Here is a 16,337-nt window from a genome sequence, read left to right as displayed (position 1 = left end):
CCAGAAATGTCCCTCATATCATCACCTCCAGAGATCCTCCCTCCACAACTTCCAAAGTTCTCGCTCCCCGAACATTTCATTTCCACCTCCATTCCAAAACTGCCAGTGCTTCACCACATTCCTGCCACACAGAACTGATCGCTTCCTGTATCAACCTGCACCTGGCCCAGTCTTTTCCTGCCTACATCTGAGGCTCTATTGCTGCCCTCAAACGCCGTAACAGGTTGGATTTCTTGGTTCAAATAATCTTGTTTCCATTATGGATGTCCAATCCTTCTACATATCTAGTCCCACCAGGAAAGTCAGAGAGCTCTCCAAATCTTCCTTGAATAGAGGCTCAAACAGAATCCATCAATCATCAGGCTCAACCAATCCTCAGGTCAGTCTTTCAATTCCATGCACCATAAAAACATTTCTATGGTTACCCACATGGGTCCCCGCTATGTCCGCCATTTTGTGGCACTATTTACTTTACACCGGTTTAACTGAGACCACCTCCCCACTTCTTTTTCTGGAACAGTGATCACCGTATTGATAATGTTTCCTGCTCTCACCTTGAACTGGAGAAGTGTCATTCTCTTTGCTCCTAATTTCCACTAGTCTCCTGCCTTCATGTGCTCCAACTCCTGATTGTCCCTTCACTCCTGTCTTCACAGTCTCCACTAATGGGGTTAGACTGTCAGTCAACATTTACTGAAGCCTAATGACTCCCACAGTTCCACAGAGGCCAATTAGGATGAACACGTCTGAATTAATGGGTGGCACGGTGGCTCAATGGTTAGCACTGCTGCATCACAGTACCAGGGACTCGGGTTCGATTCCAGCCTTGGGTGACTGTCCCAGTGTCTGTGTGAGTTTTCTCTGGGTGCTCTGGTTTCCTCCTACCATCCAAAGATGTGCAGGTTAGATGAATTGGCCAAGCTAAATGGCCCATAGTGTTTACAGAGGTATAGGCTAGGTGCATTAGTCAGGGGTAAATATAGGACAATAGGGGTAGGAAAATGGATCTGGGTGGGTTACTCTTTGGAGGGTCGGTGTGGACTTGATGGGCCAAAGGGCCTGTTTCCACACTATAGGGATTCTATGATTCTAATGATTACAACTGCTAATGTCAAGGCAAGCCACTGAGGTGTTCTGTCGTGAGCTCTGCTCCAAATGTCAACTTAGACAGCACTCCCGCCCTGTCCACTTCTTGTTAACTTTCATAAAGGAGACTTGTATTACCTGGAATGTACAAAGGCAATACACAAGGTGTGAAATTCCCTTCCACAGAAGTACTATATCCCCTAGCTCCAGCAATAACTTTAAACCAGAGATAGACAGATTTTTGATCGGCCTGTTACAATACCAATACAGACAAACAACTGATCCCCTAGCAAAGCACCAACTGTGAGAAGTGACTCTGTGATGGGGCAACTACCTACCTATCAGACCAGTAGTCCCATCAGGGCTCCCAGAAATGGATAAAGTGGGATTACAACTGGATTCCAACAGGTGAATGTGCCCCTTGCCACAGCATAACATTAAGCCCTGCATACTTCTATCTATCATGTCCCATTTTTCACAATGTCAAGCAGCCTGTTCTATCCAGACCAGTGTACCTGGAGTATCTGATCTGTTACAGAACAAGGGTGCTTTAGCAACTCATTGAATGCTACTGTTGACATTCAACAAGCAAAGTTTTTAAAAAAAAATCCATAGAATCAAAACAGGTCAGCAAACACAGGGAAACATTTCATCACGAAACCTTGCTGGCACATCCCAGCTGTTCAAAGAGGTTATGGACAGTTGGCAAGAGTTCAATACAAACCGAACCTGCATCAATCGCACAGGAGAAAGGAAGGAACACACAGCTGGCTCTGAGGCTACACTTTCCTGCCCAGTGTGATACTGAGCCACTTGGCCGGAAACCTTCTGGCCCATGCTGTTTTATCATCCTTCAATTATGGCTGCATCAGTTGGGCTTTAATTGGTCTGAACTTGCATGAGTCTGACGATTGAGAATAATGTACAGTGGCTCGTTTATGACCACCATCTCTCCCCAGCCCGAATCCTGGCCCACAGAGCAGAGGGACAGGCTCGACTGTAATACTTGTCAAGTTTTTTTTAAACTCATTCAAAAGGAAATGAGCTTCGCTGGCTAGGCCAGCATTCATTGCCCATCCCTAGTTGCCCTTAAAAGGTGGTAATGAGCTGCCTTCTTGAACCACTGCAGTCCATTTGGTTTAGGTATGCCCACAATGCCAACAGGGAGGGAGTTCCTAGATTCCTAGATTCTGACCGAGTGCCACAGTAGGAACATTTCCAAGTCAGGTTGCTAGATTCCCATTCATGAAAGTGTACCATTTGGACGACTGCCAAAATGTCTGGGGCCAAACCCAGATGTATCTACATATTGTGACTCTGGTGTTGGGGGTGAGGAAAGAGGAGAATAATTAGAGGGCAAGATATCAATGAGCCTATCTCAAGTAAACTCATTCTTACCGACAATTCCTATTGCAGTTGTCCTCGGTAATGTCTTCCATGTCATTGCCGCTGCCTGGAATATCCACAGCTGAAAATATCAGAGCGACAGAGATAGCGAAACAGCACACAAGGGCAAAACCCACGATGCACTTCTGCTGCGACTAAAGTGGTGAAAACAAAGCATTCGCATGAGTATTGGTTCAGTTCGATGGATTTTTTTCAACTATTAACTTCAGTTGGAAGAAGATAAGGAAGCAAAGAATGGCAGAGGTCAGCCGCTTGGCTCGTGTGCAAATTTACCACACCCATTATGATCTCCTGAAGGAAAGTACATGCTTAAATAAGCCAAAGTGATTCAAAAACTATTGGGCTGAATCAAATATTTTTTGGCCACGTGCCAGTTGTGTGGAGTTTTTTGCAAAGGATTTTCATGCTCAGTGGGATTTCTCGCCGTATCTTGCCAAATGCACCTCATTAACCACCTACCCCATGCCCTATGCCCAATTCTAGCCCTTCGTACTATAGTATTCCTGCAGAAACTCATAACTCAGCAGATTTTCCACCAAAAGACCCACACGTTCTTTTCATCCTTAGAAGTCCGTCATGCACTTAGATAAGCACCTTCAGTCCAGAGCTGCCCTGCACAATTCCTGACATTAGCTTTGAACATGGCAGACAAGAGGAAAATTAAAACTGATGAGTAACTAGCCACGCTGCTCATCAAAAACATAAGAAATGCAGCAAGATATTCCTGATGTTAAGATTTCTCTATTTTTAACATAAATCTCTTCACAGCCAATGTTACTCAGGCCCCCTACAAGATTCTGCCATTAACTTCCACGTTGCCTTAATGCAGTAAAGCCTATAAGAACCCCTGGATGCCATTTATCAGAAACAAAAACAGAAATTGTTGGAAAAGCTCAGCAGGTCTGGCAGCATCTGTGCAGAGAAATCAGATTTCGGATCCAGTGAGCCTTCCTCAGTTCTGAAACACAATCTGTTTTCTCTTCACAGATGCTGCCGTACCTGCTGAGCTTTTCCAGCAATTTGTTTTTGTTGCCTTTATTTAGTCTTGGTTTTCCAAGGAGGTTTCATATTTAATGTCAAAGATACAATCCCATTCCAGACTGTTCATTTATATAACACGGAAAAACAGACTACATCTTGGTTCAATTCTGTACTTTTGAAGGTTGGAAAAGGCATAATCATTTTACTGAGGTGATTAACTTAAAACCAACTAAGTTTTTAATGGTGGCTTATAACAAATTTGTGAAGATATGGAGTATTAAGCTCATGAACTAAATACTCTACCTTCTGCAGTTAAAATGTTTCATCTGCAACACAGCAAACCTTTGGAACACAATCTCAAAGAGTCTTCCAGCACAAAATGGTGGTTCAGGGAGCCAGTGTTAGAACTAGCACATTATAAAGGTAGGGTCCCAAGTTCAATTTCAGTTTGTACTGATATCAACCCAAGCTACAGTAGAGATCATACAACTGACCTTGCAATCTCAAGGACAGGGATGGGGCAGTGGGAGGGGTAAGGAGGGGAAAAAAGAAATCAACCGGTGGTCTTACCACTCACTAACACACAGGGATAACTGGGAAAAAAGCATGTATATGGTCGGACAGGCTAAAGCAGTAATGCATCCCCCTGGCTCATATATATAGGCTATCATTTATTTCGGGGCTAGTCTACAGTTCCACCACTTGGAGGTCCACACGGGGTATATGGCAGGAAATCACAGCTGCTTAATAAAGCTGAAATTTCCATCATTGAAATCTTTGCTACATGTTGGGAGAGTTGTTCTATTTTAAGAGCAATCACTGACTGAGGTAATGGACGATTGCTGGAATCTGTGGAATCATATCCAGCATGTTTTTGAGAAAGGTGAAAAATAAATTGAAAAAAGCATCACTTTTTTGATTTCTATGGATCCAATCTAACTTCTACATAAGAACTTGAAGACCATGAAAACCCAATCATGCCCTTGGGCAACCTGCCATTCATTTAAATAATGGTTGTTGTGTACTTCATCTCAATTCACCTGCTTTTGTTCCATAATACCCTCATGTAAATGTCATATCCTTTGGCTGGATTGGGGGATTGCTATACAACATATTTTTACTACCCTTTGAATGAGAAAATGTTGATATTCCTTCTGTGTAGCAAGTCAGCACAGTCTCCTCAGCCATTCATTCATTGCCCTGTAATGTCCCACCCATGCTATCTTGTGATATGCCTTCTAAACATATCGTCTATCTGTTACTGTGCACCACTGTACAGTACTTACATAAACGTAAAATTATTTAAAGTCAACTGGCAACATAAACATATCAAAAACTAAAAATTTGTTAACATATGAAATGTACATCTTACGTTAAGCTCACAAATATTTGAAGCCTTTTAATACTTCTACACGTCAATTTAACAATTTTGTTTCCTTTTTCTGAACTCTAATCCTCTTGCTTATGCACTCATGAAGAAAATTCAAGAAACACTGATGACTGCAAACATTAATTACCTCACTCAGTGATCATTCCTAAATAGAGACATGATGTTGCAGCTCGTCATCTTTCATTAATCAGAACAGATGCAAGAATACCAAGTTTCAAAATCAAGAGTAACAATTTACACTGTCTACCAAAAGGATGCTGACTGATCAAAACTTCCTGGAAGTTACTAATATTTATCCTCAAGAAACATTATACTTTTCTTGAAATCAACAAAAGCATGGGAGATAACAGTTCCTTTGTGCATTCTTTAGGGCAACATTTTGACCACTTCGTCAATTTGCCAATTAATCAGCATCCTTTTCTCATGCTGGATAAACAGTATTCACTTTGAAATTTGGCATTCTTGCATTTGTCCTGATGAGTGCTGATTGAAAAGCTTCAACAGCAAGCATCTTTTCTCAAATACTGATAAATGTCCTTATGATTCTCCAAGAGACAGATGCCAACTGTTCAATAGTGGTTTTATGAGAGAGGTGGTTTGCAAACTGTTAAATCTGTTTCAGATCAGCCTTTTTCCATTATTAATCATTTCAACAATGCTTTCTGCCGCTTCAGGAAAGAAAAACGAAGGAGAACAAATACTTTTGCAAACAATTGGGTAATTCCACAATAGACAACACATTCTGATGTTGCTTTTGAAGAGTGGGTTGTGTTCACAAAACCTCAAGAATGACTTCTTAAGTGTAATGGAGTTTAGAAGTATCTTTGAATTCAAATAAACTGTTGTACACTTTACAAACACATTGATATTCTTCCAATGGCCAACAACTGCAGCATAAATGGATGGTTTAGGCCACCCCAGGGATCTTTTGGTGTTCATTAATTGAAACAGAACATACAAATATGAAGACTTGCTTTCTTCCAGGCAAAATAATTCTCAAAGTGATGCATGTGACAAGTGAATCACTCCTGTTGAATCTTACAAGGTGAATTTTGATGTTTTCTTTCATGTCATTTATCACCCACTCTCACCACTTCTTGAAATCAGGTATGTTTTCACCTGCTTAGTTCTTCCCAACATTAAGACTGGAGATGTCAAAACTATTTTACATAGTTACATAGAAACTCAATCCGAGAAATAGAAACTCAATGTAACACAGAGGACTATCATTTAGTGGAACGCCCACGATACATACTTTGAGTGAAGTATTCCATTGGTCATGATTTGCAATGAAGAAGTAGACATCTATTTACAACGGATGCATTTATTATTTCCCTGTAACTGGTACAGAGTGAAATTTTCCCTTTTAGGAGTTATGTTCTTCTATGAGATGGAACCTTAACACTAGTTAATGTGTTATTTTACTACAGTCATGAACCTATTTATTTTAAATGCACTGTCACACTTTGTTAAGATAGCTTAGAGAAAAATTTAATCACAAATATATTAATCAGTGTGCCAAAAATATCACAGAGCAAATTAAACTCAAAATAAAAACATTGCAGGGCTCCACAATGACACATCGCTTGGGGGAGTCTTGTGCTGAATAGAAGTCCCAGGTTAGTTGCTTGGTCTATATTTCAGGATTAGTGGTGCTGGAAGAGCACAGCAGTTCAGGCAGCATCCAAGGAGCTTCGAAATCGACGTTTCGGGCAAAAGCCCTTATTCCTGATGAAGGGCTTATGCCCGAAACGTCGATTTCGAAGCTCCTTGGATGCTGCCTGAACTGCTGTGCTCTTCCAGCACCACTAATCCAGAATCTGGTTTCCAGCATCTGCAGTCATTGTTTTTACCTGGTCTATATTTCAGTTCACTTATTTCCAAAATGTATCTGTGGTGGGCGGCACGGTGGCCCAGTGGTTAGTACTGCTGCCTCACAGCGCCAGAGACCCGGGTTCAATTCCCGCCTCAGGCGACTGACTGTGTGGAGTTTGCACGTTCTCCCCGTGTCTGCGTGGGTTTCCTCCGGGTGCTCCGGTTTCCTCCCACAGTCCAAAGATGTGCAGGTCAGGTGAATTGGCCATACTAAATTGCCCGTAGTGTTAGGTAAAGGGGTAAATATAGGGGTATGGGTGGGTTGCGCTTCGGCGGGTCGGTGTGGACTTGTTGGGTCGAAGGGCCTGTTTCCACACTGTAATCTAATCTAATCTAATCTATTTCACCAGAGACAGGAATGAAAGCTTACTATGGGTCTTGGATTTCTTGTATTGAGGCTTTTTCAACCAAATTCTTCCTGAGATGGCAAGGCTAGCATTCTTTCCTCATTCCTAATTATTCTGAGAAGTTAGTAGCCTTCTATAATTCTAACAGTTTTGCTACAACCGAGGGGTTTGCCAGGCCACTTAACAGGAAATCCTATTCATATGGTCTGGAGTGTCAACCATACCAGCCCAGGTATGGATAGTTTCTCTCCTGAAACCAGTATCATATAGAGTCATACAGCAGGGAAAAAAAACCCTTCGGTCCAACTCGTCCACACCAACCCAGGTTTCCCAATCTAAACTAAATTCCATTTGGTCCACATCCGCTAAATCTTTCCTATTCATGCACCTGTTAAAATGTCTTTTAAATGTTGTAACTGTATCTGCATCTACCATGTCCTGTGGCAGTTCACTCCACATACACACAGGGAACACTGTCGCTCAGATATTTGTGGGTCTGGTCCAGTTCTTTCTAAGTCAATGTAACACCCAGAATGATGATAATGATGGAGGTTGGTGATGGGGATGTAGTTGAATATCAAGGGTTGCTGGTTGGATTCTCTCTTGTCAGCAATGGTCAATATCTGGCACAAATGCCGCAATGTTGCCCAGTTCTTGATGCTTATGAGTATGAACTGTTTCATTATCTGAGGAACTAGAAATGGAATTCTGACCATCCCCTTGTCTGACGTTATGGAAGCAAGGTCCTGGATGAAACAGCTGACGATTGCTGAATATATATATATATATATATATATATATATAAAAATATATGAGAGAGTGAGAGAGAACAAGAGCGAGATGGGATGTAGGAGAGGGCTAACGTTAGAATTTTGGCAACTCTAGAGGTAATAGTGAGCAGAGGGGAACAGCTGCTCTTCAGATGTTTGTTCTAGTTATATTTATAGACAGATACATTTTGGACCAAGGCGTTTCACTTAAAGGAGCAGACATTTCCTCCTACTAAACACTAGCTAACCTGGAGCCATTGGGCAGCCACAGGGGAGCCCAGTGGGATACAGCGCCTGCCTCTAAGCCTCATGATCTCATGCCCATCTCAAGTAGTACCGATCTGTGCCAGTAAGGCTGGCACCCAGACATTGCACTGACATCTTCCATTGGTGGTCCCACTTCCTAGGCTCCATTAGATGGGAACCTAGGAAGCGACTGCCTGCCTCTGGGAAGACGTTGGCCATTTTGGAATTTGACCTGGAATCAAAACTAGCATCAGGATGACAACCCGACCAGGAATATCCAGCTTCCCCTGAAACTCCATTCCCTGCCCACCTAACTGAGTCAGATCACTTTCAATCTGAGTGCTCTGTTTGTCCTTAGGTTGAGTTCATGACCACATTTCCACAACATCAACAAGACTGCCCAACCCTTCTCATGTCTGTATTATTGGAGGCAGGGATGGGATGATTAACTTAGTTGGCTCGATAGTTAGCATGTGGTTCAGAACAATGCCAACAGGACCAGTCCAACACCTGTTTTGGCTAAGGTGGACTTGAGACGGACCTTGCACTACTAGACAGTGGAAGACATTAACAACCACCACTTAAAAAATAAATAACTGTTGAGTAAAACAGCTCAGAATGAAGCATCAGCACAAGACTTGCCTTCATGCAGAGCCCAAATGATAATGATCACTGGAGTTTAAAAGAACGAGAGATGATCTCATTGAGACATATAGGATTCTTAAGAGGCTTGACGGAGAAAGTGCTGAGTGGATGTTTCTTGCATGGGACAGTCTAGGATGAAAGGACAAATCGCAGAATTAACGAGCACCAATTCAAGACTGAGACGAGGAGGAATTTATTCTTAGAGAGTTGGGAGTCTTTCGATCTCAAGCCAGAGAGCCGTGGGGTCAGAGTCTTTAATATATTTAAGGCTGACATAGATTCTTGATCAGTAGTGAAATTGAGGGCTACAGAAAAAAGGCAGGAAAATGGACACAAATCAGCCATGAGGGGCCAAACTGCCTACTCCTGTTCTTTTTTGCTTATGGTCATATGGTCTTAACAATGATGAGAATCACTTGTCTCTGACCTTCCCAAAGCTCACCTTCTGCTGAAACTCTCCTTCATAACTCTACAACCTCTAGACATGACTGCTTTAATAAACTCACATCTGGCTTCCCAATTTCCGCCTTAGATAAACTCGTGTTCATTTAAAAACACTTATCCATATCAGAGAAAGGCAACAAGTGCATTAAAAGCAGTTCAGAGAAGGTTTACTTGGCAAATACCTGGAAAGGGAGTGGTTGTCTATTGAGGAAAGGTGGGACAGGCTTGGCTCGTATCTATTGGAGTTTCAAAGTGTAAGAGGCAAATTGATTGAAACATGTACCATCTGGAGAGACCTTGACAGGATGACTATGGGGAGGATGTCTCCTCCTGCAGGAGATCTACAACGAGGTGCTACTGTTTTAAGACAGGGATTCCCCATTTAAAACAGAGATTAGGCAATTTTGTTTTCTCTGAGGGATGAGAGCCTTTGGAACTTTGTTCCTGAAACATTGGTGGAAGCAGAGTTCATAAACATTTTTTAGGTGAAGGTAGATAGATTCTTCTATGTAAGGGGTGAAAGGTTATCAGGATAGGTGAGAATGTGGATTGGAGGTTACAGACAGATCAGCAATGATCTGTTCGAATGACAGCACAGGCTCAAGGGGCTGAATGGCCTACGCTTGTTCCTGACTCATGTTTGTATGACAGCTGGCTCCAAATTTTACTCCCAACTTCTGTGCTTGCTGGACTACAGTAGTTCACCATCTGACAACACCTCAAGTTTAAAATCTTCAGTCTCAATGTCGACTCTCAGCATGACCTAGCCACCACACGCCCTGCAAGCTTTTGTAATCTCTGCATTTCTGATGACGGCCTCCAAAATATTCCTGATTTTCATCTCCCCTCCCTTTGCTTTCAGCTGTCTTGCTTATAGATTGTAGAATTCCAAATCTAAACCTCTCTAAATCCCTCTCCTTATAAGATGCTCCTTAAAGCCTACTTCTTTTGTGATTTCTTCTATGGCTCAATGTCAAAAATCACACAGGACTTTTTTTTATTGCTGTCGCTCTTGTTAAATGCTTTGGAATGCACACCATGTTAAAAGGCACTATATAAATCTAAGCTGTTGTTTTCTTCTTTCATATCTGGTCACCACGAACCACAAGCCTAGTCTATCGCCATTTCTTTCATGATCTGAGCAGCTCAGTCAGTAGTGGTGCTACCAAGCCATTCTTGGTGATGAGCATTAAAGTGCTACACCCAAAATACATTCTGTGCCCTTGTTACTTTGAGCTTTTTCAAAGTGGTGTTCAACCTGGGGGGGATTCATCAACTGAGAGAGGGCAGCACGTGTTAAGCAGCAGGAGGCTTCTATGTCCTTGTTTGACTCAATGCTATGCGAGTCATAAGGTCTAAATTCGACGTCAAGAAACTACAGGGGCAAGCTCTCGAATGTATCCCTCTATCCCAGCATTCTGGCAGATCTATCCTGTCCCACCAGATAGAAGAGACAGTGATGGTTCATAAGAATAGGAATAGAATTAGGCCATTCAGCCCATCGAATCTGCTCCGCCATTCAATCATGGCTGATATGCTCCTCACCCCCAATTTCCTGACTTTTACCCATTATCGATTAAAAATTGGTCTAATTCCTCCTTAAATGTACTCACTGTCCCAGCATCCACTGCACTTTGGGTAGCAAATTCCATAGATGGAGGAGTCCAGGAAATATCCCACTGACTGCTGCTTGACCAGATCTGTGGGATATCTCTCCAAGAGGACTCAACTGGGTTTGCCTGAGCCGAGTCAAGTCTGGTATCTGGGTTGATCCCAGGAATCTATGTTTTATTTGTAACAGTCTGACACAACTGAATAGCTTGTTAGGATAGTTCAGAGAGCATGTAAGATTCAATTAAATTGCTGTGGGTCTGGTGCTAAGTTCTAAATGGCCTAAAGTGAATTAGTTCTGTTTTCACAAAAATTTAGTATTTTACCATCACCATTACTAAATGTAGCTTTCTTTTAATTGATTGAATTTAAATCCCCAAAGTCTCATGATGTGACATGAACTCATGTCTCTATCATTAACTTTTGGAGTACTGGATTTATAACAGGACCACTCTGCAAGAGTGTGCCTATAACATTTGGCTGCACTGCTACATAAACTAGGCTTCATGCAGCTCTCTAAAATAAGTGGTCAAGTCAAATATGGTCGATACGCATCACTGCTTAGCAAAGCTCATGGATCGTATCCCATAAACTGGGATTGGATGTTCGCAGAATGTTAATACATTAATGCGTCTAATTAACAAGATATGTTTGTGTTCAGTCTGAAATCTCTGAAAGAGCAACTTCTTTATTCAGACGTATTGGTCAGCACCTGAACCGGCCAATAAACAAAGCTTATAGATTTCAGTTTCAAGTAGTGATACTGCTTCTTTTGTTATGACCACTAGACTTCACAAGATGTCTATGATTGAAAATGTCTCCATTAATAAAAGGTTTAATTGGGGACTGAAGCATCGCAGCTCAGAAGCAGACCCATAGTGTCTGGTTGCCATGGAGTGAAACTCAAACTGAAACCTGTTTAAATTAAGTGACAGTGTTCACATCTGTATGCAGTAACTTACAGTAAAGTTGCTCTGTGAGACAGAGAGAGGGAAAGCAATTAGTACAGTGTGCAGGATCAAAGTAGTTGCTGTTGTGGAGAAGTAGGACCCCTGTACTCACTGTTTGATAGGAAGTGGAGAGAAAAGATAGACTTTGAGAGATTTAAGGAACAAAGATTTGCCGAGGTGGACTTAGCTGGTGGTAGTGAGATTGGGAAATCTCAGACTGAAGCTCTCAAAGTACACCTGTAGTTTTGACCTAGTGGAGCAGGGAGAGCTGAAGAGATAGAAGTAACACTGAAAACTACTCTTATAATGTGACATTCTGCCAGAAGTACAACGCACAGTGGTAGAAGTTGCAAGATGTATCTCAACTGAGTTAATTAACAAGTGCAAAAGTATCCTTTTTTTACTTTGATATGTCAGTTGCCTGTTAAATATTATAACTAATAATACTATGCTTAACATCAGTTCTGTATTTAGATTAAATTACTTAGTGTGGAAACAGGCCCTTTAGCCCAACAAATCCACACTGACCCACAACCCTACATTTACCCCTGCCACTACAGGTAATTTAACATGGTCAATTCACCTAACCTGCACATATTTGGACTGTGGGAGGAAACCCACACAGACACAGGGAGAATGTGCAAACTCCACACAGTGAGTCCACTTCAGCCGACTCACACAGTCAGTCGGCTGAAGTGGGAATTGAACTCAGGTCTCTGGCGCTGTGAAGCGGCAGTGCTAACCACTGTGCCATCGTGCTGCACACAAGATGAAGAGTAATTTAGATTCAAAACATTATCTTGCTGTCTCCATAGATGCTGTCTGATCCACTGATCTCCAGCATTTTATTGTTTTCAGTACAAATTCCAGCATTTGCATTTGCTCCTCCAATATTTGACCTAAGTGTTTTTTACTTTGTGTTTCACAAGCCTTACAACATGAAATCTAGTATTTTAGTTATTTACACATTTGGGAAATCTGTTATCTTTAAAGTCTTTGATCGCTAATGGGATCATAACAGATTTAATTTAAACACATTCTTAAACGCCTCTCCTCCCCTTGCACCCTATACATTCAACAATAATTAGGATGCACTCATGGACTTCTGCAACAGCATCAATATAGATTTCATATTTCCCCCAGCTGTCTTCACTACTTCCGCCTTTTCCTTTTATCCACTATTCCAAATCACTCTCTGGCCCCTTAACATTAGCTTGCAGTCTCTACCTTCTTCTTAGTCTCTCTCATCTCTCTTCTTGAGCTCATCTCATCTAGAAAACCTTCTTTCTACTCCCTCAAATTCATTCCTACTGACTTCCTGAGTAAACAGAATTTAAGGCAGATATAGACAGGTTTTTAATCATAAATGGAGTCAAGGGTTATAGGGAAAAGGCAGGAAAATGGAGGGTTATTAGATCAGTCATCATCTCATTGAATGGCACAGCAGACGTGATGATCCAAATGAACTACCTCTGCTCCAATGTCTTATGATCATTTAATTTTCCTTCTTGGCCCATGGCCCACTATAAATGGTTCCCTCTCAAGTACTGCCCCTTCCATTTCAAAGCCTCTGTCCAGTTCCTCACTGCTTCAGAAACAAAGCCTTGTACCAACATCTCCAACTTCTTCCTGCTCTCCAACATGTGGTCTTCAAGGTGTACACCATCTCTTCTGAATCATCTGTCTGAATCCCTCTGATCAGTTTCTGCTTCTCACCTTTGCAGTGGTGCTCAATGGTCCAAACCAAAGTTACAAAACATTTCCTGTGACCATTCAAATGGATTGGAGTATCCCTCCTTTTTCTTCTCAAATGCCTTGCAACCTTTGTTATAATTAATTACATTATCTGACACAGTGCCTCTTATCTGGTTCAGTGGGACTACCATTGCCTTTACCTGATTGTAGCCAGTGTCCAGCATTTCTATCTTTCCCATCACTGACACCCTCATGAATATACTCCTCCCCTTCATTTACATGCTCTCCCTTGATGATATTATTTCCAAGCACTAGGTCAATCTTCACTTTCATATTGACAACATCAAATGCTACCTCTCCTCTTTCTCCCTCACTCCATTGCTCTGTGCTGTGGCACTCTTTATCCAACATTTAGTCTTGGATTTAGCTTTCCTGTTTTTGAGCTGCTCCATTAGTTTCAGCTTGTGTCACAACCCTCCAAGTCCTTGCCAATAACTCCACTAATATCCTCAGCCGAACAAGATTGTTCCCAGTTCCAATATTCAGTTTGACCTCAGCTGAAGTTCGAACCACATAACCTGTCAATAACAAAAATCAACTGTTTCTATTTGTGTATCACCACCATCTCTGCTTCCCAAACCATCATCCCTGCCATTGACAGTATTCTCTACTCTCATAGTTGCATCCTCAACAACCTGTAACTTTGCTGCTTCTTTTCTGTTTCACATCACGTTCCAGTTACCCACCCTCTCTCAGTTCCCCCTGACCTACACTGACTGGCCCTCCAATGTCTCCAAGTTAAAATCTCTCTATGGTCTGGCCTCTCCCTAACTCTGTAACCTCCCTCAGCCCTATGACTCACCCAATCATTATTTATTCCTCAGAACATTTGCACATGTCCTCCTTTTGCCCAGTTGGTGCTCCTGCTTTCAACCACATAGGCATCATGTATGAAACCATTCCAACCCAAAGTTCTCCTTAAAACTCATTTCTTTGACCTAGTTTTGAATCACTTGTCCTAATGTCTGTAAAGTGCATTACAAAGCTTTTTTATTAAATCTTGAAAGAAGTTTTTAATCAAAATCACCATTTTATTTGTGTCCTTTCTGTTGGTTTCTTCAGATGGGTCAGCACTGACAGGGCATTAGGGTGAATCAGCGTGTGATTTCCACTCTCCCTGTGAAAGACATCTGTCTGGGCATTCTGTTAATATGACAGTCTGGAGTGGGGATCATACACATGGAGAAATCACAGGCACAGATCCTTGTTCTATCTGGGAGGTCAGATAGGTGTAGAACTGGAGATATATATAGCTGAAGATTAAATAGAACAAACTGGGTGTCGAGGATTTTAAATTTGAGATGTTTGGGAAGCAGGAGCCGGTATCGAGCAGGGAACACTGAGATGATGAGCAACGCGATATGGAATGGGATAAAGGCAGCAGAGTGTCAGGTGAGCCGTTCATTGACGGTGAGGATAGAGTCAGGTCTGCGACTCACAATGACAGTTTGGGAGGCAGGCGGTCTGAGATAGGAGCAGGGAAGGGTGATGATGTTCCACAGCCTGGGGATTCGCCCAACAGAACTGCAGAGTTTGGGGCTGCCTCACTGCCTGAAATTCACTGTCAGTTTCAGCTCCGGCAATGGCATGCCAAGACAGCAAAACATCTCCTGTTCACTACTGTAATTAATGGACACTTACAATCCAGCAAGCCACCAAATGTCCCACTGATCAATACTTCTGTCACCACTTGGTGTGTTTCACATGCCACTCACTCCAGCTGAGGGTGAGCTTTACTGCCCACCGTGTGCCCTGACTGTACCCAGGAACTCACGGTCACTAGCCCATGCCGCCTTGTTCTCCAAAGACTGTTCCCCCCCCCCCAGGCCGCCTGGTTGCTGCTGAAAGTTAAATTTTAGGAGCAACTTCGCCCCAGAGGGGGCTGCATGGTACCTGCAACAGCTCTCGGCACTCTTTCAAGCGTCGAGAATCTGTAACTTTGCAGCCCGTGAGATATCTTTCCCTGTTGTTAGCCCGGGTGTGTTTCCCGTTAAGCGCGGATGGAAGTAACATTTGCTTTAACCAACATGCAGCACTCCACCCAGCTCCATCTGTTATCCCTGCAAACCACCCCTCAGCCTTGACTGCAAAAACAAAGCTAGGGTGAAACACACACGGCTTACATGCTCGCTCTTGCCCCTGTTATTGAGATAGACTGAGACGGTGTAATCCTTTTTCTTTGCAGTACTGTACAAGTTGGGAGAAGCCCCTCGGGCAGGGTTCTGAGGCGTCTCCCTCGGTCCCGTTTTCACTTTCAGCTGATCGTAAGGTTCCTCGGACAGTCGGTCATGCTTCACTTCCATCTTCGCATCAATCTCCTGAGCTGCGCTTGGATTTCACGTGTGCGAGTGCGAGCTGGAGGAGATGTGGGAGGTAACAGATTATTGATGAACAGCTCAGGTGCTGCTGTTGCTGCAGCTCATGTTTATCTGGCTGGACGCAGCAGCAGCAGCGACTGAAAAGCTCAGGACAAGGCGAGTGGGAGGGGCACACAGTTTGTCTGCGTCTGGTGCAGTGAGCTGCAGGAGGAAGGGGCTGCAGCACTCTCTCTCTCTCATACACACACACACACACCTCAGCAACGACGTGCTGAAATCCAGAGAATCCCAAACAGCGTGGAAGCAAGCCATTCCGCCCATCAAGCCTACACCCACCCTCTGAAGAGCATCCCATCCAGATCCGCCTTACCCCTGTAACCCTGCAATTTCCCATGTCCAATCCGCCTGACCAGCACATCCCTGGACACTGTGGGCAATTTAGCATGGACAAACCACCCGACCAACACATCACTGGATACGATGGGCAATTTAGTATGGCCAATCTACCTAAC

The 16,337-nt window shown here is 42.9% G+C and overlaps 1 protein-coding gene across 2 annotated transcripts in view; it reads right to left on the bottom strand.

The window, feature by feature from the left end:
- Positions 1-16,006, bottom strand: part of pld5 (phospholipase D family, member 5) — an 89,226-nt gene extending 73,220 nt beyond the window's left edge. For both annotated transcript variants that reach the window (XM_043695480.1, XM_043695481.1), the window contains exons 1-2: positions 15,631-16,006; positions 2,485-2,627 (exon numbers count right to left, since the gene is read on the bottom strand). In XM_043695480.1, the coding sequence (XP_043551415.1) occupies positions 2,485-2,627; positions 15,631-15,810 (323 nt within the window). In that variant the 5' untranslated portion in view covers positions 15,811-16,006. The remainder of the gene's footprint in view (positions 1-2,484; positions 2,628-15,630) is intronic.
- Between the last annotated feature and the right edge of the window lie 331 nt (positions 16,007-16,337).

The sequence above is a fragment of the Chiloscyllium plagiosum genome, chromosome 9, assembly GCF_004010195.1.
Source record: "Chiloscyllium plagiosum isolate BGI_BamShark_2017 chromosome 9, ASM401019v2, whole genome shotgun sequence".
In the NCBI taxonomy this organism is placed as follows: domain Eukaryota; kingdom Metazoa; phylum Chordata; class Chondrichthyes; order Orectolobiformes; family Hemiscylliidae; genus Chiloscyllium; species Chiloscyllium plagiosum.
This window is presented reverse-complemented; position numbering and strand designations above follow the sequence as displayed.